Raw genomic sequence first — 24,082 nt, 5'->3', positions numbered from 1 at the left:
ATCCCCACTGTTTTCAGAAAGTTTAAATAATTTCCAGACAGCCTGGCATTCCGGGCTTATTACATACTGGGTTAGAACTAAGTTTCCAACCTTATAACCTGTCATTTCCCACCGTACTCTACATATACCACATGTCATAGCCCAAATGGGTGGATCTGAGGGCCCTTGGTCTGGAATGCTCTGCTCATTCCCTCCCCCATGCCCTTTCATCTCTGCATCGAAAATTCTTTCCTACTTCACAGATCTAGCTTGAGTATCAGCTGTCATAAGCTTTCTCTGATGTGCCCAGATGAAAATAATACCACATTTATCTCCTGTAACACCTAAAACTTTGTATCCTGGATTATAGTTGTTTATGTACATTGCTCTTACTAACTAGATGTTCTCACACATCAGGATTTCATTTGCACATCCCTGTAGCATCTGGCACATAGTAATAGTAAGCACTTACCTTTTTTTTTTTTTTTTTTTTGATGCACAAATTGTCATTTAATCAGTTTCATCTTGAGATTCATCTATTCCTTGGGCTAAAGTTGAAAGTATTGTTGGGCTAGTATGGCTACACACTGTGAAAGTCTTATTCGTGGAGATACTTGTACATAAAGGCATAATTCCCCATAACTTACCATGATTCTGCCCCACTAAAGTAATTCATTTTGAAGTTTCCACATAGGGCACTGTAGTAAAAGTGAGCCTGTGGGCATATATATTTTTTTACTTCATGAACCTTAGAAGTATATCAGTATTCTGAGGTGACCAAACTAGGACTCAGAATATAGACCTAATTTTTGGTTCCACACATCCAGCTAAGCTTAGATAACCCATTTAAAATCTCTTGCTTTTAATTCTGTAGGAGAAAAGTTGAATGAGAGAGTTTCAAATGTCACTTTGAAATGAAAAAAAAAAAAAAATGTAAATGCTTTAGAACAAGAGGTGGCCAATTTTTCCTTTAAGGGACCAGGTAGTACTTTAGCCTTTGCCAGCCCACTGGTGTCTGTTGCAACTACTCAACTCTATTGTAGCTTGAAAGTAGCTATAGACAATGTATAAACTAATGGACCTAGCTATGTTTCAATATTTGATTTATAAAAACAGGCAGCACCTGTGGTTTGCTGACCTCTTTAGAAGTTAGTGTCAGTGTAGGCTAACTCAAGAAGTCTGGACTAGTATTAGATGTAGACTCTTGGCTTTGTTCTTTTTATATAATGAAAGTAACCCTATTGGTTGAATTTTTACAATACAGATGTGAATAATCAGTAAGTCCACTGTCTTCTTCAGCTTCTTTCTTGGGTAACCACTGTTAACAGCAATGATTTTTAAAATGTAATACATGGTATATCCACTTTGGATAAAGGTCTGGTAGTTTTTTATAAAAGTAAATACACATCTACTCCATGACCCAGCAGTTCTACTCCTAGGTGTTTACCCAAGAGAAATGAAAACATAAGTTCACAAAAATACTTGTACAAGAGTATTCATAGTAGCTCCAAACTGGAAACACTCCAGGCGTCCATCAGCAGGAGAGTAGGTAAACAAACTGGTATGTCCAAACAGCAGAATACTATCCAACGATAAAAAGGAACCAACTATGGATACACAAAACATGGATGAGTTTCACAGTCAGGCTGAGCAGGAAAGAAGCTTTGCCTAAGAGAACACATATTATATGATTTCATTTATGTGAATTCTAAAACAAGCAACACTTATCAATTGCTGGAAAAAAGCCCAGAATGGTGTTTACCTCTAAGGTGGTGGTTGTGGGGATTGGGAGGGGGCACAAGAGAACTTGATAGGATGGTGGTAATGTTCTGTATCTTACTAGGGACTTGGATCATACAGAATGTAGTTGTCAAACAACCCCCCCCCCCTTTTTTAAATTTTTTAAAAATTTAGTTAACATACAGTATATTAGTTGTAGGTGTACAATATAGTGATTCATCAGTTCCATACAACACCAAGTGCTCATAACAAGTGCATTCCTTAATCCCCATCACTTGTTTCACCAGTCCCTCTACCCACCTCACTTCTGGTAACCATCAGTTTGTTCCCTGTAGTTAAGAGTCTTTTGTCTGTCTCTCTGTCTCTGTCTGTCTGTCTCTCTTTTTCCTTTGCTCATTTGTTTCTTAAATTCCACACATGAGTGAGATCATATGGTGTTTGTCTTTCTCTGACTGCCTTATTTAACTTAGCATTGTATTCTCTAGCTCTATCCATGTTGCAAATAGCAAGACTTCATTCTTTTTTATGGCTGAGTAATATTCTGGTGTGTGTGTGTGTGTGTGTGTACACACGCGCACACACACACACACACACTACTTTATCCATTCATCAATTGGAGGACACTTGGGCTATTTCCATAACTTGGCTATTGTGTATAATACTGTAAGCATTCTGGTGCATGTATCCCTTTGAATTAGTATTTTTGTATTCTTTGGGTGAATACCTAGTAGCGCAATTCTGGATTGTACGGTAGTTCTTCTTTTTCTTTTTCTTTCTTTTTTTTTTTTTTTTAAGATTTTACTTTTAAGTGATCTCTACACCCAGTGTGGGGCTTGAACTCACAACCCCGAGATCAAGAGTTGCATGCTCTACCGACTGAGCCAGCCAAGCACCCCAGTAGTTCTATTTTTAACTTTTTGTGGAACCTTCATACTGTTTTCAGAGTGGCTGCACCAGTTTACATTCCCACCAACAGTGCAAGAGGGTGGTTCTTTCTCCACATCCTTGCCAACACCTGTTGTTTCTTGTGTTGTTGATTTTAGCCATTCTGGTAGGTGTGAGGGGATATCTCACTGTAGTTTTGATTTGCATTTCCCGGGTAAGTGATGTTGAGCATCTTTTCATGTCTTTTGGCCATCTGTATGTCTTCTTTAGAAAAAATGTCTATTCATGTCTTCTGCCCCTTTTTGGATTATTTGTTCTTTGGCTGTGATGGTCAAAACCTGTGTAATGGCACATTAGAGACTTGTGTATTTCATTAAGTGTAATTTTTCCTCTCTGTTTTAGTTATTATGCATGATGAAGTATTTAGGAGTGAAGTGTACATACTGACATCTAGAACTTGAAATGCGTTTAAAAAATAAGTGGTGAATAGATACAAGATATAGTAGAATGTTAACGGTAGAATCTAGGTGAATTTCTGGATGTTCATTGACATTTGACCTTACTGTGTATGTATAAACAATGCTAATAAATACTAAAGAAAAAAATATATGCATACATTTATGTGTTTCTCCTGACTGCTTTCCACCAGTTGTGGAGTCTCTCCTATAGAGAATGATTAGTGATTGTTTTATCAGTTTTCCTACTAGTCCTGTTTCAGTGCATTTAGATATATGTATATACTTATTTGTGTATGTGTATATGTATGGAATATGTAGGAATAAGTAATTTTCCACTTTTACATGAGTAATAGGAAGAATGTATGTTTTTAAACTTGCTTTCTCCCTTCCCCTGTCACTTAATGTGATTTGACTGTGTTTCCATGTCAGTATTTATTTCATTCCTTTGAATCATTGTATAATCCATAGTGGAGAGATATATATCCAAGACATATATTTTTTGTTATGAATATTGAGATTGTTTCCAGTATTTCTCTTAAAAATTGCTGCTCTGCATGTGTGCCACAATTTATCTAGGCTAGATACTGAATATGGCACTTTATGGTAGTGGAATTACCACTTTATAGTATATGCTTTTTTTTCTTTTTTAACTCGAGAGAGCACAAGTGTGGGAGAGGGGCAGAGGGAGATAATGAGAGAGCATCTTAAGCAGGCTCCTTGCTGAGCCTGGTGTGGGGCTTGATCCCACAACTCTGGGATTATGACCTGAGCCGAAATGGAGTTGGACACTCAACTGACTGAGCCACCCAGGTGCCCTAGTATATGCTTATTTTTATATTAACATTTACTGTCCTCCAAAAAAGCTGTACCAATTTATACTTCCACCAGCAGTGGATGAATGGACCAGTTTCCCTTCAACTTTCTGAGCACTGGATATTATTACTCTTTAAAAAAATTTTTTTTGCCAGTTTGATGGGAAGGTAACATCTGGTTGGTTTATTTTGCAGTCTCTCTGATAACTACACCTGAGCATATTTTTGTTTGCCCAGTTTCCTTTTTTTTTTTTTTTTTTACAGTCCCTCATCTCTTTGCTCCCTTTTGTCTAATTAAATAATTAATTTTGATGCAGAGACAGTGCAGGTGGGGGAGGGGCAGAGACAGAATCATAAGCAGGCTCCCAGCTGCCAGCCCAGAGCCCAGGGGAGGACTTGAACTTGGGAAACTGTGAGATCATGACCTGAGCCCAAACCAAGAATCAGAGGCCTAACCAACTGAGCCACCAGGCGCCTCTCTTAATTTGTTTATTTAAAAATACTTGTTTTTCATTAACATTATCACAGATTTAACATTTTTTTATAATTTATTTAGTTTATTCACTTTGGGAGAGAGCACCTACGCAAGTCTGGGGAGGGGCAGAGGGAGAGAGAATGAATACCAAGCAGGCTCTGCACCATCAGCGCAAAGCCTGGTGTGGGGCTTGAACTCACAAACTGCAAGATCGTGATCTGAGCCAAAGTCGGTCGCTTAACTGACTGAGCCACCAGAAGTTTAATAGTCTTAATGGGCTCTTCCTAATCACTTACCCCAAAATATGTTGAATAATCCATCATTTCCTCACTGATCTGAATTGCCAACTTTCTTACATACAAAACTTCGTCTTACGGATCGTTTCTTGGATTTTGTTGATTTGTGTCTCTGTTCCTGTGTCCTTATCACACTGTAGTATGTAAGCTGTATGTGAGCGTTTGTAAAGTAAAATACATGTGTGAGGCACGCCTCCTCGGTGGCGCAATCAGTTGAGCATCCGACTCTTGATTCTTGAGATTCTCTCACTTCCTGTCCCTCTGCCTCTCTCCTCATGCACATGCATTCTCTGTCTCTAAAATAAAAAATAAAGTGAAATTTGTGTGGATACTGAGTGTCCAGTTTTGGTATCACATAGGCTGGCCTTAAAGTAGGGGTGCCTGGGTGGCTCAGTCGCTTAAGTATCTGACTCTTGATCTCAGCTCAGGTCTTGCTCTCAGGGTGGTGAGTTCAAGCTCTGTGTTGGGCTCCACGCTGGGCATGAAGCCTAGTTTAAAAAACAACAACAAAACACTTAGGTAACTTACAGGGCATACTAAAAATATAGTTTATCTGTAGAAAGAGTCTATTCTCTGAAAATTGGGAGAACAGTTAAAGCCATTTGGATGTGTATGTATTTTAGGGGTAGAGCTCTGTTTATTTTTCTTAAAAACTTCTGATTTGGAAATGTTTATTTCCTAAAAAAATCATATTTCATTTATTCTCAAGTTTGCTAATTAAAACTGGTTTTACTGATCAAGTTAAATATTTTTGCATTTCTATTTTCATCTTTATTCTTCCCTTTCCTTGAATTTATTTTAGTCTTGAATTAAAAACCTGGCTTGTTGTTGTTGTTAATCTTGTGTTTTAGTGAATGAACATAAGGATTTTTGTTTGCTTTCTGCTCTGAATATATTATTGTTTTGAATTTTGAATATTTCAGGTTTCATTGTCTTTTTTCTTAATTTTTTAAATGTTTTATTTATTTTTGAGACAGAGAAAGAGAGACGGAGTACTAGCAGGGGAAGGGCAGAGAGAGAGAGAGAGAGAGAGAGAGAGAGAGAGAGAGAGAATGAATCCGAAGCAGGCTCCAGGCTCTGAGCTGTCAGTGCAAAGCCTGACGCGGAGCTAGAACTCATGAACCATGAGATCATGCCCTGAGCCATAGTTGGAAGGTTTAACTGACTGAGCCACCCAGGCATTCTTTTTCTTTTTTTTTCTTTTAACGTTTATTCATCTTTGATGATGGAGAGAGACAGAGCGTGTCAGGGGGAGGGGCAGAGATAGAGGGAGACACAGAATCCGAAGCAGGCTCCAGGCTCCGAGCTGTGGGGACAGAGCCTGATGCAGGGTTGGAACCCCCAGACGGTGAGATCATGACATGAGCTTAAGTCAGATGCTTAACTGACTGAGCCACCCAGGCATCCCAGATTTGTCTTTTTAATCCAAGGACTAAATAGAAATCCATTTTCTAAATTTTTGTTTTAATTTCTAATATATTTACTTAAATTTTAAAGAATGTGGCTTTGATTTTTTTTTTAAGTTTATAAATTTGGGTTTTTTTGTGTTTTGTAACTTGTCATGATCCCTTTTAGGGACAGTGTTGCAAGTTTGTAAAGAGTTTATTTTCTGGTGGCTACAAAAGTTCTGCATATATTAGGTAACTGTGAGTTGTGTTTTAAAAATAGTTACTGTCCTTTTTGTTATTACTTACTTCATGTGTGGATTTTTGGGAGAGCTATGTTAATAGGATTGAGGTAATTTTGTAATTTTGCCTTTGCTTTACGTATTTTAAGCGATTTAGCATCACAAAGGCTCATGGTTGTTATGCTGCATCTTCTTGATGTGTTTGTATTTTTATTAATAAGAAACATGTTTGTACTGTTCATGCTTTTTGACTTGAATTCTAGTTTGCTTAGAGTCATAATGTTACATCTAGATTTCTTTTTGTTAGGCAAGACCTACTTTGTTTTCAACCATTAGGTGGTATAATTTTAGGTTTTCTTCCATAATAGCATTCAGTGGATTTTTTTAACTCACTTTAAGAATGTTTTTTAGGGGCGCCTGGGTGGCTCAGTTGGTTAAGCGGCCCGGGTCATGATCTCGTGGTTTGTGAGTTTGAGCCCCGGGTCGGGCTCTGTGCTGACAGCTCAGAGCCTGGAGCCTGCTTCCCACTCTGTGTCTCCTTCTCTCTCTGCCCCTCCCCTACTTGTGCTCTGTCTCTCTCTATCAAAAATAAATAAAATGTAAAAAAAAAAAAAATTAAAGAATTTTTATTATTTGACTTAATTTTTTTGTCATATTATTTTTGGATTTTGTTATTAAATTTAAACAAATTAAAATTTTTAACTTTATATAAAATATTAATGAATATAGTGACAAAAGGAGATCATTGCTTACCTGGCAAATGATGTGTGGATTGAAGAGGGGCACAAGGGCTCTTTGGAAGTGATAGAAATGTTCTGTATCTTTCGTGGTAGTTTCACAGATTATGCAACTGTCAAAACTCATTGGGATTATACAGTTAAAATTGATAAAAGTTATTCTATCTAAATTATTCCTCAAACCTGAAAAGGAAAAGAAATTAAAATCAACACTTAGATTTTGCCAGTAAGTCTTACTGGTTGCTTTGCTCACCATTGTTTTATGTATTCTTCCTCTTAGATTTTTAAAGAAAACTTTAAAAAATGGAAATACGCAATTATATTAACTTATTTTGGAATTCAGTCTATGATCTTTGTCCTCTTTTTGTGAAGTTAGATATTATGTAAATAAATTGTTTTTCAAAAAAAGAAAAGAATGATGGTGTGCTAGAACTCAAATCCTCCTTGGCTACATCCCCAGTCCCAATCCTGAACCCTTCTTCCCTTATTCAGAGGTCATTGCTGTTTATGAATTTGATTTGCAAGTTTCTGTTCCATTAACAAAGACTCTATTTTATGTATATTTATAGAAATATAATTCTTCTGAGTGTTTTAAATTTAAGTATGTGGTATATATCATCTTGAGATTTTTTTCCACTTGGAGTTTTTGAAATCTGTTTCATTCCTTTTTTAATAACTGTTTATAGTTCTCCAGTGTGTATTATGTTTTATTTCTTTGCTTTGTTTGAGGACACTTGCATTGCTAGCAGTTTTTTTTGCTATTGCCCTTCAGTTTTTTGTATTGCATAACCAATTCTTACAGTTAGGATATGAGGTTAGTAAATTTTCTGAGTCTTTGTATGTCTGGAGATGTCCTTTTGTTTATTTAGTTGGTTGATCTTTTAGTTTACAATCATTCTTCCTCAGTTTGGAATATATCTCATTTTTGGCCAAGAAGATTCAATTACAGTTCTCTGTCTTAGGTACAGCCTGTTTTATTTTTTTAGAAGCATTAAGAAATTTCCTCTTGTTGGTATTCTGAAATGTTTCTAGGTATTGGATGTTTTCCAGCATTTTTCAGTCTTTTCCAGTCTAGACTCAAAATTTGTTACTTCTTTGAGCATTCTTTCACTTCTCTTTTCTGATGGAATTCCTATTAGATTTGTTGATGATATTCTGGTTCTGTCCCCCATATCTCAACAATTTCCATACATTCCCTCCCTCCTTTTGGGGATTGTTGTAGAAAATCTTGGCTTGATCTTTTAGCTCATTGAATTTTTCCTTAGCTGGCCAATTCACTAGGTTAGTCTTCTGTTTTTGTTATTTATTTATTTATTTGTTTTTGGGAATAATTTTTGTTAAGTTTTTATTTATTTATTTATTATTTTTTTTTCAACGTTTTTTATTTATTTTTGGGACAGAGAGAGACAGAGCATGAACGGGGGAGGGGCAGAGAGAGAGGGAGACACAGAATCGGAAACAGGCTCCAGGCTCCGAGCCATCAGCCCAGAGCCTGACGCGGGGCTCGAACTCACGGACCGCGAGATCGTGACCTGGCTGAAGTCGGACGCTTAACCGACTGCGCCACCCAGGCGCCCCTATTTATTTATTTTGAGAGAGAATGAATGCAATTGAGAGTGGGAGAGGGGCAGAGAGAAAGAGAATCAATCCCAGGTAAGCTCCACACTGTCAGAGCAGAGCCTGATGCTGGGCTTGAATCCATGAACTGTGGGATCATGACCTGAGCTGAAACCAAGAGTCGGATGCTTAACCAACTGAGCCACCCAGGGCCCCCTCCTGTATTTGTTTTTTTAAACAGCTTTATTGAAGTATAATTGACATATAGTAAGCTGTACATATTTAAAGTGTACAACTTGAGTTTTGACATACACTGGCGTATATGTGTATATAATAGTGTACTCATGAAACTATGACTAAACAAGATAACAACCATAATCATTACCCCCAAATTTCCTATTGCCCCTTTGTAATTGATCCTCTCTCCCTACCTCCCAAGTCTCCAGGCAAAAATAGATCTGCTTTTGACACTTCAGTTTGTCTTTTCTGAAAAATTTTTTTAAATTAATTTGTTTTTTTTTTATTTTTTTTAACGTTTATTTATTTTTGAGACAGAGAGAGACAAAGCACGAACAGGGGAGGGGCAGAGAGAGAGGGAGACACAGAATCTGAAACAGGCTCCAGGCTCTGAGCTGTCAGCACAGAGCCCGACGCGGGGCTCGAACTCACGGACCGTGAGATCATGACCTGAGCTGAAGTCCGACGCTTAACCGACCGAGCCACCCAGGCGCCCCTGTATTTTCTGAAATTTTAAAAACATGGAATGTAGTTTATACTCTGTGTGTGCAAGAAGGGGATGACTTCTTTCATTTAGTATGATTATTTTGAGAAATAGTTTAAGAATAGTATTCCATTGTATGGATATACCAGAATTTACTTATTAATTTATTTGTTGATGTGCATATGGATTGCTTGTACTTTTTAATAATTACAAATAAAGCATCTATGAATATCCTTATACCTTACTTTCCGAACATGTGCTTTTTATTTTTCTTGGTTAAATATCTAGGAACGGATTAGCTGGATCCTATCATAGATGTATGTTGCTAATTTCAAAAAATTGTCAAACTGTTTTTCTAAAATAGGGCTTTTATTTCTTGTATACTCCTACTAGCAGTGTGCAAGAGTTCACTTGCTCCACTCCTGAGCCACCACTTGGTACTGTCAGTCTTAAAGTTTCCAGCATTTTTGGTGGGCATGAGCTAGTGGTGTTGGTTTGCCCTTCCTTGATGACTAGTGATGTTGAGCACCTTTTCTTGAGCTTATTTTTTGCAATCCTTACATCTTTGATGAAGTTTTGTTTCAAAACTCTTGTGCATTAAAAAAAAATTTGTTGTAAGAGTTCTTTGCTAATTCTAGGGGCAAGGAAGTCCTTTGTTGGTTACATGTTTTGTAAAAGTTTTCTCCCAGTCTCTGGTTTGCTGTTTTATTTTCTTAGGTGTCTGGATTTTTCTTTAGAGTTTAACTCTTCTCCAGGTCAGCTTATCTAATGAGCTTTTTATTTTAATAATCAGAATATGAAATCTGATTTTTAAAAATTGTCCTTTCACCTTCTGTATTTTAAATTCACTATTTTTTCCCTTTTGTTTTATTTGCACCCACTTCTTCTGGGTATTACTTTTCTTTGTTGAGCTTGGTACTTTATCAGATTAGCTTTTTCTGAAATCTTTGGTACTTATTGGGTGTGTACTCCTGCTCTTTGTATTTAGACTTTCCTCTCTCGAGAAACGGAACTGTAGGTAGCAAATGTTAGCCGAGAGCCGGTCTAGATATGGGAACTCTCTACTCCGTTAGGTTTTCACCAATCCTTCCAGACATTGCCAAGTTTTTCAGCCCAAGCATCCATACTCCCTGCTCCCACTCTGGAGTAGATGTTATTGCTACTATTAGTAGTTGCTTGACACTGGGAGCAAGTGTGTATTGGGGGGTAGGAGCAAAGTTGCACCCAATCTGGCTGTGCCTCCTATGGAGTCCGCTAGTCCTCTGGTCTTTGACTCAGAGCTCACTCCTCTTCTTCATCTTTGGTGAGCCAACTCACTTATTCCTGGAGGCCTTCTCTGATGAAATCCTTTTCTTTCCTCTCCCTGCTAGAGACAGTTCTTTCTTTCTTTCTCTCTCTCTCTCTCTTTCTCTTTTTTCTTCTAGCCCTTGATGTCTATAATTTTTTGCTTATAGGTCTGTCACTTGTGATAACTGAACTCTTGGAGAGAAGGAACAGATCTTACTCTTTGTAAATTTCTATCACCTGGAGCAACACAGAATGCTTGAAAGATAGATTTTTCAGACATTGGGAGTTTTGATTATGAAAGGTAACAACTTGGAGCATGTGGCTGGCTCAGTCAGTAGAGCTTGTGCCTTTTGATCTCACGGTTGTAAGTTCACGCTCCACGTTGGGTGTAGAGATTACTTAAAAATAAAATCTTGGGGTACCTGGATAGTTCAGTCATTTAGGTGTCTGACTCTTGACTGGTTCAGGTCATGATCTCATGGTTGTGAGATCTAGTCCCGCATTGGGCTCTGTGCTGAGTGCTGAGCCTGCTTGGGATTCTCTCTCCCCTTCTCTCTCTGCTCCTTCCCCACTCACGCTCTGTCTCTTTCTGTCTCTCTCTCAAATATGAGTAAACGTTAAAAACATTTTTTTAAATTAAAATCTTAAAAAAGTTAACAACTTGAGGCCCGCCAGGAAGAGCAGACCAGGTAAAGGTACCACATGGAGAGGTACTGCTCTGAATGTTTCTCTTATGGTAGGTTAATCTTCAGCAGGTTATTTAATCTTATTTAGTTATTTTATGCTACCATGATTTTAATAAATTATAAAATATGAGTGCAAGTGTACATATACATTTTTTTATTATAAAGATAATATATGCCCATTAGTTTAAGAAAACTTTTTCAGTGGGAACAAATGTTTTGTGTGTGTGTGTGTTTTTTAAGATTTTTAAGTAATCTCCACACCCAATGTGGGGCTCAGATTTAACAGCCCTGAGATCAAGAGTCACATGCTCCACCGACTGAGCCAGCCAGGCACCCTGGAACAAATAATTTTTTGAACAAGTGGTACTGGGAAAACTGGATATCCACATGCAAAACAATGAAATTGAACCCCTTCGTTATACCTTATACAAAAATGAACTGAAAATAGATCAAAGACCCAAACCTAAGAGCTAAAAAATCTTAGAAGAAAACATAGATGCGTGTCTTCATAACTTTGGATTAGGCAGTGGTATCTTTTTTTTTTTCTTCATTCTTTTTTTTTTTTTTTTTAACGTTTATTTATTTTTGAGACAGAGACAGAGCATGAACAGGGGAGGGTCAGAGAGAGAGGGAGACACAGAATCGGAAATAGGCTCCAGGCTCTGAGCTGTCAGCACAGAGCCTGACGCAGGGCTCGAACTCATGGACTGTGAGATCATGACCTGAGCCGAAGTTGGACGCTTAACCGACTGAGCCACCCAGGCGCCCGTAGGCAGTGGTATCTTAAATATGACACCAAAAACACAAACAACCAAGAAAAAAATAGATGAATTAGACTAGTCAAGATTAAGAACTTTTCCAGGGTGCATGGGTGGTTCAGTCGGTTAAGCATCTAACTCTTGATTTTGGCTCAGGTCATCATGATTTCACCAACATTGAGCAGTGGAGAGCCTGCTTGGGATTCTCTCTGCACTCCCCCCCCCACCTCCAACTTTACTTGCTTGCGATAATACATAAATATATGTATTTATATACATATAAATAACATTTCTAAGTTTTAAAAAATTTAAGAACTTTTCTGTTGTTGTTTTTTTTTTTAATATTTATTTATTTGTGAGAGAGAAAGACACAGTGCAAGTTGGGGAGGGGCAGAGAGAGGGAGACACAGAACATGAAGCAGGCTCCAGGCTCTGAGCTGTCAGCACAGGGCCAGTTGCGGGGCTCAAACCCACGAGACGTAGGATCATGACCCGAGCCGAAGTCGGACGCTTAACTGACTGAGCCACCCAGGCACCCCTAGAACTTTTCTGCTTTTTAAAAAAGTTTCTAAAATGTTTATTTTTGAGAGAGAGAGAGACAGAGCACAAGTGGGGGAGGGGCGGAGAGAAGGGGAGACAGAGAGTCTGAAGCAGGCTCCAGCCTCCAAGCTGTCAGCACAGAGCTGGTCATGGGGCTCAAACCCATGAATTGTGAGATCATGACCTGAGCCAAAGTCAGACGCTTAACCAACTGAGGCACCCCAACAATTTTTCTGCTTTAAAGGACACTATCGTGAAAGCGAGAAGCAACCCATAGAATTGGAGTCAACAGATATCTGATTAGAGGCTTGTATCTGTACTATATATAAAGAACCTTAGAACTCAAATAAAAAGATAACCCAATTTAAAAATGGGTGTAAGACAGGATGTAAATACACAGTTCTCCAAAGAACATACCAATGGCTGATAAGCTCATGAAAAGGTACTCAACATCATTAGCCATTAGAGAAATGCCAGTTAAGCCCACAATGAGATACCACTTCACACCTACTAGTATGGCTGTATAAAGAGACAAGAAGTGCTGAGGAGAATGAGGACAAATTGGAACCCTGCTGGTGAGAATGTAGAATGGTACAGCTGCCTTGGAAAACAGTCTGGTACTTAATCTAAGTTACTATAAAACCTAACAATTCCAGTCACAGGTGAATGGACTGTGAATTATACCTCAATAAAAAGCCACTTTTAAAAATTCAAATATACAGGGGCGCCTGGGTGGCTCAGTCGGTTAAGCGTCCAACTTCGGCTCAGGTCATGATCTCGCAGTTCGTGAGTTCAAGCCCCGCATCAGGCCCCCGTGCTGACAGCTCAGAGCCCGGAGCCTGTTTCAGATTCTGTGTCTCCCTCTCTCTGACCCTCCCCCATTCATGCTCTGTCTCTCTCTGTCTCAAAAATAAATAAACGTTAAAAAAATAAATAAATAAATAATTCAAATATACAAAAGATTTTGAACTTGCACTTTTCTATGCCATTGTGTTTTTTTATTATTATACTTGCCTCTCTTTAAAAAAATTTTAACTGTGAACAGAATGCTAATTTATTTACAAAGAGGAAGTAGTTTCTAGCCATCAGAACTCTGAGGAGAGGAGTCTTTGCAGTACCTAGGTACCATCAGGTAACTAGGAAGTTTGCAGAAGTTAGGGAATCAGATCACATGGTCTTAAAGTGTGTTGAGAGGATATGTATGTTCGGGCCTTGATAAAGCCTAGTAACTCCATTGTGCCCAGGTTATGTGTGCTGGTATTGTGGAATAAAGAATTTTTATGGTCTTTTCCCAGGTGCCTCGAGTTTTGAAAAACCCTTGGAATTTCCAGACTGGAGTGTCTATGTTATGCTAGCAGAGTGACTCCTGGTGGGCCCCTTAGTAGCTTCCCTGGAGGCTGGTCCTTAGAAAGACCAACCCTATGATTAGAGGGCTGGGACTTTGAGCTAACCTGACTGAAGGGAGGGAAGAAGAGGGGGCTGGAGATTGGGTTTAATTACATGGCCAGTGATTTAATCACACTCACATAATAAAACCCCGGTAAAAACTCTAGACCCTGAAGCTTAGTGGAGCTTCCAGGTTTGGGAGCAGATTAATGTGTTGGGAGGGTGATTCCCAGAACATTCCTGGAAGATTGGGTGTCAGAGACTGCATTCCATCCCAGACCCCTCTCTGTTTGTGTGGGTGTCCTTTATAACTAATCTTAAGTAGAGCCCTTTCTGGGTTCTGAGTCATTGTAGCCAATTCTGAAATCTGAGGGAGCATTGCGGATCTCCTAGATTGGTAGCCAGTTGGTTAGAAGTTCAGGTGGCATCTGAAGTAAGGGCACTCTTGTGGAGGGCCATGCCCTAAGCTAGTGGAGTCTGTGCTACCCTGGGTGGTTAGTGCTGGAACTGGATTGTTGAACACCCGTCAGGGTTGAAACAAAGTGGCCGGTCAGGACCTATTTCTCCTTCCCTTGGGTGATACAGAATAAACCTTGGCCAGATTTTTTGCTGTTTAGTTTTCTTTTATAGAATCCACATTAATCTCATTTATGAAAACATTTTTTTTACAGTAAAATGCAATTGATTAGGTTAAGACTTAAACCTTAAATTTAGCCTTAAAGCCTAGTTGCAGTATCATTCCAAAAATATTTCTAGTTTTGTTGTTGGCCTTTTTCCCCCGTGAAGTTTGCTTTTGTCAAATATCTGGACTTTTACTTGCCTTTCTATAATGTGAATAATTAGATAGGTACAACCGTCACCCCTTTTTTTCGTATGGGAGTAGATACTTGCCCAGGGTCACAGCAGAAAAGTGGTCAGGCCAGGATTTGAGCCTAAGTCTGACTCTAGCATAGCCTGTGCATATACCCACCCTGCTCCATAACCTCCTGCTGCATCTGTCCTGTCACCCTTCCCCTAAACAAAATTAAAATGAGAGAGAAGAAAGGGATTTAAAAGTTGGGGCTTCTCAAGGAACAGAAATGAGAGCAGAGGAAAGTCGGTTCCTGTGTTAGAGAAGGGTAGAAGTTTAGTCATTGACAGTTCTGTAATGTGCCCTTAGATCTAAGAGTGTAAGTACAGAAGTAGCATTTGTTGTGCTTCTATATATGCCGTTAGAACAATGTGATAATATAAAAATACCAATTACAACATGAAGCTTTTTGGTATTTGATATTTATTTAAAAATTTTTTTAACATTTATTCAGTTTTGAGAGACAGACATAGACCATGAGCAGGAGAGGAGAAGAGAGAGAGAGGGAGACACAGAACCTCTGTGCTGACAGCTCAGAGCCTGACACAGGGCTCGAACTCAAACTGTGAGATGATGACCTAAGCTGAAGTCGGAGGTTTAACTGACTGAGCCACCCAGGTGCCCTGATATTTATTTGGAATAAACCTCTTTGGTTATAATTCTGTTGACCTCAGACTATTTAAAATGCTGATGTTTCTTCAGAATTTAGTGCATGCCAATTTCTTTTGTTCCTTAATGACTTAAGGAAATTCTTGAAGGATTTTAAGCTGGGAAATATCAGTAGTATAATAAGCACTATTTAGGCTTCATTTGCTGTTTCCTACTTACATTAAGTAAAACTGAGGCAGACGTGGCACACTGAACAGATTATGTCAGCACCATCCATTACTGACTAGGGTGCCTCCAATTTGATCCCCATCAGTATGTTTGCTAAGCCTATCAGCAAACTGCCTCTAAGGAACTATATATAAGAGCGGTAATTGACAACTTGTGTTTTTCTGGTATTTTTCTTAGTAGGAGAAAAGAGGTTAAAAGTTGATAAAGGTAGGGGTACCTGGGTGGTTCAGTTGGTTAAGTGTCAGACTTGGTTTCGGCTAAGGTCACGATCTCACAGTTCAGGAGACCAAGCCCCATGTCAGGCTCTGTGCTGACAGTGTGGATCCTGCTTCGGATTCTCTCTTTCCCTGTCTCTCTGCCCCTCTGCCACTCATACTCTCTCTCAAAATAAATAAATAAACATTAAAAAAAAAGTTGATGAAGTATTGCTACCCTTGGGAGTGATCCTTCATATATGATATTCGTAAGAGATTAATTTTAAATATTAGGTGTGGGTCTTGGCAAAAGGAATAGATTCAAGTAGAGAAAACTCATTTTAGTGCTGGAAATCACGTCTATATTCTTGTTTCTACACGCCCTACATTCAAAATTGACTTAATAGCCACTAGTATATGGCATCAGATTTGGGACATGGTTATTAATTTGTGTATTTTAAGAACATAACTCTTAATAGGAACTTTCAACACTCTTTTTCATTGTGTAGTGGTTCTTTCGAAAGCCTGTTTGGGTATAGCTTGTTCATGTCTGTTTTATGTTTATTTGCTTTGTAACTTTTTATAAATTTCATTTACATTATTTTTCCTGGAAATTGAAAATCAGATTTTGAAAATGGTATAATATTTTGGGATGACTTAAAAACACAGCTAAATAATTAAACTCTTACCACTTTTGTTTTAAACTTCTCCAGTTTCATACTTACTGCATCAGTCAACATACTACTATGGCCTCATTCCACCTGTTTTTGTAGTTTTATTGAGTGTGGAACAGTCTACACTTGTTACCTTTTATATATTTTTAAAATATTTTTATATAGTATTTTATATATTATTTTATAATGTATAAATATATATATATGTAAATATATATATTTATATAAATATAAATAACATAACCCTGGTCTGTTGAATGCAGGATTTTATCTGTTCCTATAAAGATCGAGATCTGAAAGAATCCTTTCTCCTATATCTCATTAAATTAGCTTTTGGACTCTGCATGTGTTTCATTTCCCTGTATAGTAAATTGAGCACTACTTTGATATTGGTCTTCCTTTTCTTTTTCTGCAACAGGATTGCTGTATGTGGTAGGATAGTGATGCTATCTGAAGGTCCTCCTGCTGTCCTATCTTCCTTCTGTTCTCTCGCTCCCTATTTTGGCCTGCTGGTAATTGGGGCAAGGGAGGATGGGTGGATTAAGATGAAATTGCTTTAACTATTTCCCCTTTACTTGAAGGGAGGGGGGCAGTCTCCTGCCCACGTTTAAGAAATAAAAATTATCTAGTTTTTGGCACAATCTGTTTTGGGGTTGTGGAGTCTTTCAAAAATCAGAAAAACATTGTAGAGCATTTTTCCGGGAGGAGGAAAATGGATATATTAAGAAATATATTATTATAAGAATCTCAAACTCTGAAGGTAATCCTTGCCTGGGGGTGGTGGGAGTCCATAAATTATAGGTCAGGAACCTCTGCTGTAGCCCCTTTGCTGGTGATAGAGTCAGGCAAACAAACAAGTAGATTATTAAGACTGGGAAGTAAAGCTGATGTTAATTCAACTCTGGGGAATTAGTGTTTCTCACTATTGCTGTATCTGGGGATTTATTATCCTTTGATCAATTTTTAAACACTTAAATGTAAATGTGTGGCTTTAACAACATATCCTAATATGTAATCTTCATGGTGAACTCTTCTGATGTTGGAACTTTGAATGTGGACATTTGAGAAAAGTAATTGATTTTAGATGTTCCTAAAATAAATCACTGGCTTAGGATAGATCTGTTTTAGTGTTTCCAGATTTTGAAGTAACAAAAGACTAAGCCCTTGATGTTGAAACTTGGGTATGCCAACTCTTGCTTTGTGCTTAGCAGTAGAAGTGTGAAGTCCCATTGGTTGGGTCACTTGTCCTATCATTGCTTTTGCATGAGCCTTCCACTTGACTAGTGTTTCCTAAACATCATTTATTGAATACCATCTTCATGATTTGCTTTCTGTGCACATTTCCTGGCTGTTAAGTCCATTCACTTTAAAAAACCTTAAACTTATGCAAATAATTATTGTGAAATATGGGATTGAAGTGCTAATTCCTTTCTGTTTGCCACTTAAAGGAATATGTGCATATAGGGGTTTTATTCCACCTGAAATCATCTTTTATCTTCCTAGAGGACAGCAAGTCCATCTTGGGAGACATTCCCCATGTGCTAGAATTTTAAAGCTCTGACCTTGAACCAGAGTATGATCTGTAGAAGCTATCTGTACTTGAAAGTATCAGTGGAGATGAGGGGTCATGGGATGGGTGGGTCCTGCCTGCTGAAATATCCTTTGCTTGGGCAAATGTGTATTGTTCTGAATATGGAGATATTTGGCTGTGTGCATGGCAAAGCTTGGAATCCTAGCTTTACAACAGTTGGTTTGTTTCTTTAACGTGTCTGCCCTCCCATTACCCCCACACATATGCACTGTGTGTGTGTATCTAAATTTCCTAAGTTTTATTTTCTTTTGCAGGTTTGATCTTGCTCTTCTACCTAGTCTTTTATGGGTTCCTGGCTGCACTCTTCTCATTTACAATGTGGGCTATGCTTCAGACTCTGAATGATGAGGTTCCAAAATACCGTGACCAGATTCCTAGTCCAGGTAATTATATTGCAGTTATTGTGGCTTTTAACAAAATTTGGTTATATTTTTTCTTGACTGTAAATTTTTTACATAGGTAAAAAGTTAAGCCTTAAGGTTAGGTAATGTGAAAATTTTGATTTTTGTTGTTAAATATTTACATACTGATAAAAAGACCTTTTATATTTACATACTGATTTGAAAACCTATTCTATTTACGTAGTGATATAAAGACCTGAGCTGATAAATCTTGAGTCCTTTGCCAGGAATAAGCAGAAATGAATATTGACAATTATAGTGAAGCCAAATTTGATCAGTATGGTCAATGGATGGCTGTTGCGAATATTGTATAGCATTTTCACTTGGCCTTGAGTAATTTACTTACAAAGTAAACATTTTAGCTCTAGCTTGGGCTAGAGCATCAGTCTTACAAAGCTTCATAGTTTTAATTGCCTAATATGGAAGTGGTAAGAAATATTAAATAATGATACATCAGAGAATAAAATGAGTATACTGTTACTGTGTTCAATTCTTCTCTGTTGTCTTAAGGAAAAAATATTCTCCAGGGTTGTCCACTACAGAAGAAAATCTCAACTGAAACACTAATTTGAATGCCAGCTTTACCTTCGTTATTGGACATGGCCGTTCAAGGTGCTGGCACTTTCTATAGAGGAAGATAACAATGTGCAGAACTCCAGTATAAATAATTCCCAAAAATGTGAACAACCTTTAGAGATGCTAGAGAAGGGCAGGCTTCTCATGGAGGACTGGGATTTGGACAGCAGGCAGGGTGGGCAGGCAGGCCAGTGAAGGGACGAGTGTAGTAGAATGTTTCCTTTTGGAGCAGTGGTTCTCATCCATCAGTGATTTGCTCCCCAAGGGCCTTGTGGTTGTATCTGGAGACAGTTTGTATTGTTACACCTCGAGAGATGCTGCTAATGAGCAGAGGTCAGGGATGTTGCTTAACATCCTACAAGGCACAGGACAGCCCCCTGCAACAAAGAGTTGTCCAGCCCAAAAGGTCAGTAGTGCTAAGGTTGACGAACCCTGAACTAGATCTTGGCTCATTGTATGGATTTATGAGCCATATCAACAGCCAGACTACACCACTTTCCCCAGCCATCTTTTCTTAAACATTTTGTTCTAATGACTTTTCCTTGGTTTGCTGTTAACATTTGTGTAAACACCAGGAATCACTCTTTTCTCTTTTTTAGTTTATTTGACCAAGTATCAGAGACTAACTCCATACTCATTTTTCCCTAACCTCTCATTGTAGCGTTTTCTTCTACCTAGACTAATTCTAAGATAACTATTTTTCTTGCTAAGTTATGTGACTTTATTACCAGTGAACATGATCTGATCTATTTCAGAAATAAACTGTTTACAATTGCATGAATAATATAAGCAATAAGATGTGTTCCATATATTCAAGTTTCAAACCAAGTTCCTTAAAATTATTTACAAGTATATTATAGTACTTAAAGTCTTATCATTACCTTAAATAAATATATATGTACACACATACATATGTATATATAACACTGGATGAATATACATTAGTTTGTTAAAATATTCTCTTTACAAAGGGATTAAGGATAATATTTTTTCTTCCTACTTGTACGTTCTGCATTATATGCAGTATTTAATATACTGGTTTTTTTGCATTGACCATATTTTATTTTTATTTAAAAAAAAATTTTTTTAACGTTTATTTATTATTGAGAGACAGACAGAGACAGAGTGTGAGCATGGGAGGGGCAGAGAGAGGAGGAGACACAGAATCGGAAGCAGTCTTCAGGCTCTGAGCTGTCAACACAGAGCCCAACGCAGGGCTCGAACTCAAAAACCGCAAGACCACGACCTGAGCCGAAGTCGGATGCCCAACTGACTGAGCCACCCAGGCGCTCCTTAATTTTATTTTTAAATAACATTATTTCCATAATATTGTTTCTACCCGGTAAAATAAATGCTGGTTTGAAATTGGTACATAAAATATACATACATATAACATAAACCCTGCCCATCACACCCCAACAAACATGCACATTGTATGCACACATTCTCATATTCCAGTGGTTTAAATTGTAAGGTGATAGAGGAGTTATTATAGTTTTTGCATTCCATTGATGATCTTCATGTTGAGTAAGATAAGACTTTATTTAAAGATAAGACTTATCAAATAAGATAAGACTTTAGCATACCGTGTAGAAAATCCACCTGTACTGTACATGCCTGCTTTGGTTTTTTACTTAAGAGTTTCAAACACGTTGTTAAATAGCAAGTTACTAGGGCTCCAAGAGCATTGTTAGGCAAGGTCTAAGAAGTAATGGGTATCAGAAGTTCAGTTTTAGGGGCACCTAGCTGTTTCAGTTGGTAGAATATGTGAGTCTTCATTTTGGGGTTGTAAGGTCAAGCCCCACTTTGGGTGTAGAAATTACTTAAAAAAAATAAAATCTTGGGGCACCTGGGTGGCTCAGTCCGTTGAGCATCCGACTTCGGCTCAGGTCATGATCTCACAGTTCATGAGTTCGAGCCCCACATCAGGCTTTGTGCTGACAGCTCACAGCCTGGAGCCTGCTTTGGATTCTGTCTCCCTCTCTCTCTGCCCCTTCCTGGCTCATGCTCTGTGTCTCTCTCTCTCCTTCAAAAATAAACATTAAAAAAAAATTTGCTGGAGAGAATGTTTAAAAAAATAATAAAATAAAAATATTTTTTAAAAATTCAGTTTTAGACTTTCATGTCTTAAAGTTTTTGCAAACTGAATCATTGAAAAATCCCTTAGGAGCACCTGGGTGGCTTAGCCATTAAGCGTTTGACTCTTGATTTTCGACTTAGGTTATGATCTCATGGTTCATGAGATCAAGCCCAAACATTGGGCTCCCTGCTGAACAGCACAGGGCCTGCTTGGGATTTTCTCTCTCCCCTCTCTCAAAATAAATACAATCAGTCAGGTAGGGCTGCCTGGTTGGCTCAGTCAGTGGAGCATCCAGGCTCTTGATTTTGGCTCAGGTCATGATCCCAGGGTGGTGGGATCGAGCTCTGTTGGGCTCTGCACCAAGTGTGGCACCTACTTAAGATTCCCTCTTTCTCTCTTTTCCTCTGCCCCTCTTCCTTGCTCATGTGCGTGCTCTCTCTCACTATCAAAAAAAAACCATTAGTCATGTAAAGGAATGTAATCTTTTGTATAAAACACAGATATCTTCATGTGTTTCTTTAAAATTTCTTTAGTTTAGGGACATCTGGGTGGCTTCAGTCAGTTAAGCATCCAACTCTTGATTTTGGCTCAGGTCATGATCTCACGGTTTGTGAGTTCGAGCTCCATGTGGGGCTCTGCCCTGACTGTGGAGCCTGCTTGGGATTCTCTCTCTCTCCCTTTCTACCCCTTTCTCACTTGTGCTCTCTGTCTCTCCAAATAAACTTTAAAATAAATACTTAAAAAATTAAAGTAAAATTTCTTTAGCAATCTGAATATTTTATGTTGGGTTTTTCTTAAAATTAGGGGTTTTTAATACATTTATTTGCAAGCTGCCTTGATTCTCTTGCTTTTTTACTTGCAGGATATTATATCCTATTCCTGCTATAAAACCTTAAAAATAAAAGCAAACAATTTCAGACATATACAGATGGTCAGTTAATATACTGGACTGTAAGATGTATTATTCATTAAATACTTTTATAAGAAGTCATAAAGTTTTTTCCCAGAGATTTTGCAGTGGATGGAAAATCAGGCATAGGGGATTATCTAAATCCAAGTGATCTCTGGTTTGTTTATGTAAGTGAATAGGGAGTTTAATTGGGAGGTCTTTTGTGTTGAATATATAAGATTTGCTCTGCTATTTAGGAACATTGTTTCATCATATTTGGGTAGCATTGCATCTAGTTTAACTCAAGATCAATGCAAACCAATACAGGCAAGGATTTAAAAGAAACTGGATCTGGGGCACCTGGGTGGCTCAGTCGGTTAAGCGTCTGACTTCGGCTCAGGTCACAATCTCACAGTTCGTGAGTTTGAGCCCCGCGTCGGGCTCTGTGCTGACCGCTCAGAGCCTGGAGCCTGCTTCACATTCTGTGTCTCCCTCTCTCTCTGCCCCTTCCCTGCTCATGCTGTGTCCCTCTCTGTCTCAAAAATAAAAATAAAACATTAAAAAAAATTTTTTTTTAATTAAAAAAATTAAAAAAAAAGAAACTGGATCTGATCTAAAATGTTAACACTATTTAAAAAAAACAAAAAATAACAAAAAAAGAACTAGAGATCTGTGAGCAGCAGTTTTAATGGAAATTAAAACAACTGTATATTTGTATATTTTCAGATTCAGTGAAAGGCATAGCATCTCTAATAACTTTGTATATTTTCATTTGTATATTTTCAGATTCAGTGAAAGGCATAGCATCTCTAATAACTTTGATATGAGAAATGTTTAGAGACCAGTGAAAATGTTAGGATTGTTCTTAAGCCTGGGTGCAAGGCTGAATTAATCTAGATTGGATGCTTTTAAAACAAAGAAAGCGTACATTAAAGTTGGAAGCCTGATTATGTTTCCTTAAATATAAATATGCTTACATTTTCTTTTCATAAACTCATGCAACATGTTCTGTATACATGGGTGTTGACTTAATATGAAATTGTTGGTTATATGCCAAATTCAATATGTGAAAACCACGTTTGAATTATAGAGCAGTGTTTATTATTGAAGGAAGCATATTCAACCATAGAGTTAAAATTTTATAGGCCTCTTCCATTGAAAAAGTTTTATGTATGTTTCCATACAGTTGTAATTTGAATGACTAAAGTGCTGAGACTGATTTGCTAAAACTTTTCTAATTAATAGCAAATTGACAAAACCTAAAAATATTTGATAGAAAAATGAGTGTAGGAAGTAAAAAGTAAAATTTGCATCTTTTAAAATCAGGAACAGAGCAATTATAATTTAACTGTAGATTATCAGATTTCGGGGAGGTTTTTAATTGGTAATGCCTGAGATGATTTTGCAGATTTCCAATTCTCTTCATTTTAGATGTCTGTACCTTCATAATCAACTGAGAAGTTCTTGATAATTTCAGCATACCTGTGAACACATTTTTCCATGTAATTTACTGAGATCTGCCCCTCAGGTATAAGAATAAGCAGAAAGAAGGGAATTTGCTGCAGTTAATCTTCCCCCTTTTCTTTTATCTCTGTATAGGACTTATGGTTTTTCCAAAACCAGTAACTGCATTGGAATATTCATTCAGTGCGTCTGATCCAGAGTCCTATCAAAGGTACACTGAAGACCTTAGGAACTTTCTAAAACGTAAGTATATTTTCTTAGAGTGAGGTAAAAGATTTTAGGTACTGAGAAACTGGTACCAAATAATGATTACTTTTAGAAACCTCTTTCTTAGAGTCTGTTTTACCTTTTGTTTTTCTCTTAAACTCAGTCAACTGAGAGGACTGGCAAGTACATTTTATAATTAGTCATGAGAATATTCTAACTTATGGAAAGACATAGGGGTCTAAGCTCAATGGGCAGTTGAATTTGACTTTTCTGTATTAAGTATATGAATAAATCTATTGAGACATGACATTTATATCTGCATTAAAAAGCATTTGACTAATAAAGCAAACTGAATTATACAAAATAATGCCTCTA

General features: G+C 37.7%; 1 protein-coding gene across 1 annotated transcript in view; it reads left to right on the top strand.

The window, feature by feature from the left end:
- ATP1B3 (ATPase Na+/K+ transporting subunit beta 3) overlaps positions 1–24,082 on the top strand; it is a 45,735-nt gene that overhangs the window by 9,039 nt on the left and 12,614 nt on the right. Inside the window, exons 2-3 of the mRNA XM_042954664.1 lie at positions 18,345–18,473; positions 23,636–23,743. Coding sequence (XP_042810598.1) covers positions 18,345–18,473; positions 23,636–23,743 — 237 coding nt within the window. The remainder of the gene's footprint in view (positions 1–18,344; positions 18,474–23,635; positions 23,744–24,082) is intronic.

This window comes from Panthera leo, chromosome C2 (assembly GCF_018350215.1).
Source record: "Panthera leo isolate Ple1 chromosome C2, P.leo_Ple1_pat1.1, whole genome shotgun sequence".
Classification (NCBI taxonomy): domain Eukaryota; kingdom Metazoa; phylum Chordata; class Mammalia; order Carnivora; family Felidae; genus Panthera; species Panthera leo.
This window is presented reverse-complemented; position numbering and strand designations above follow the sequence as displayed.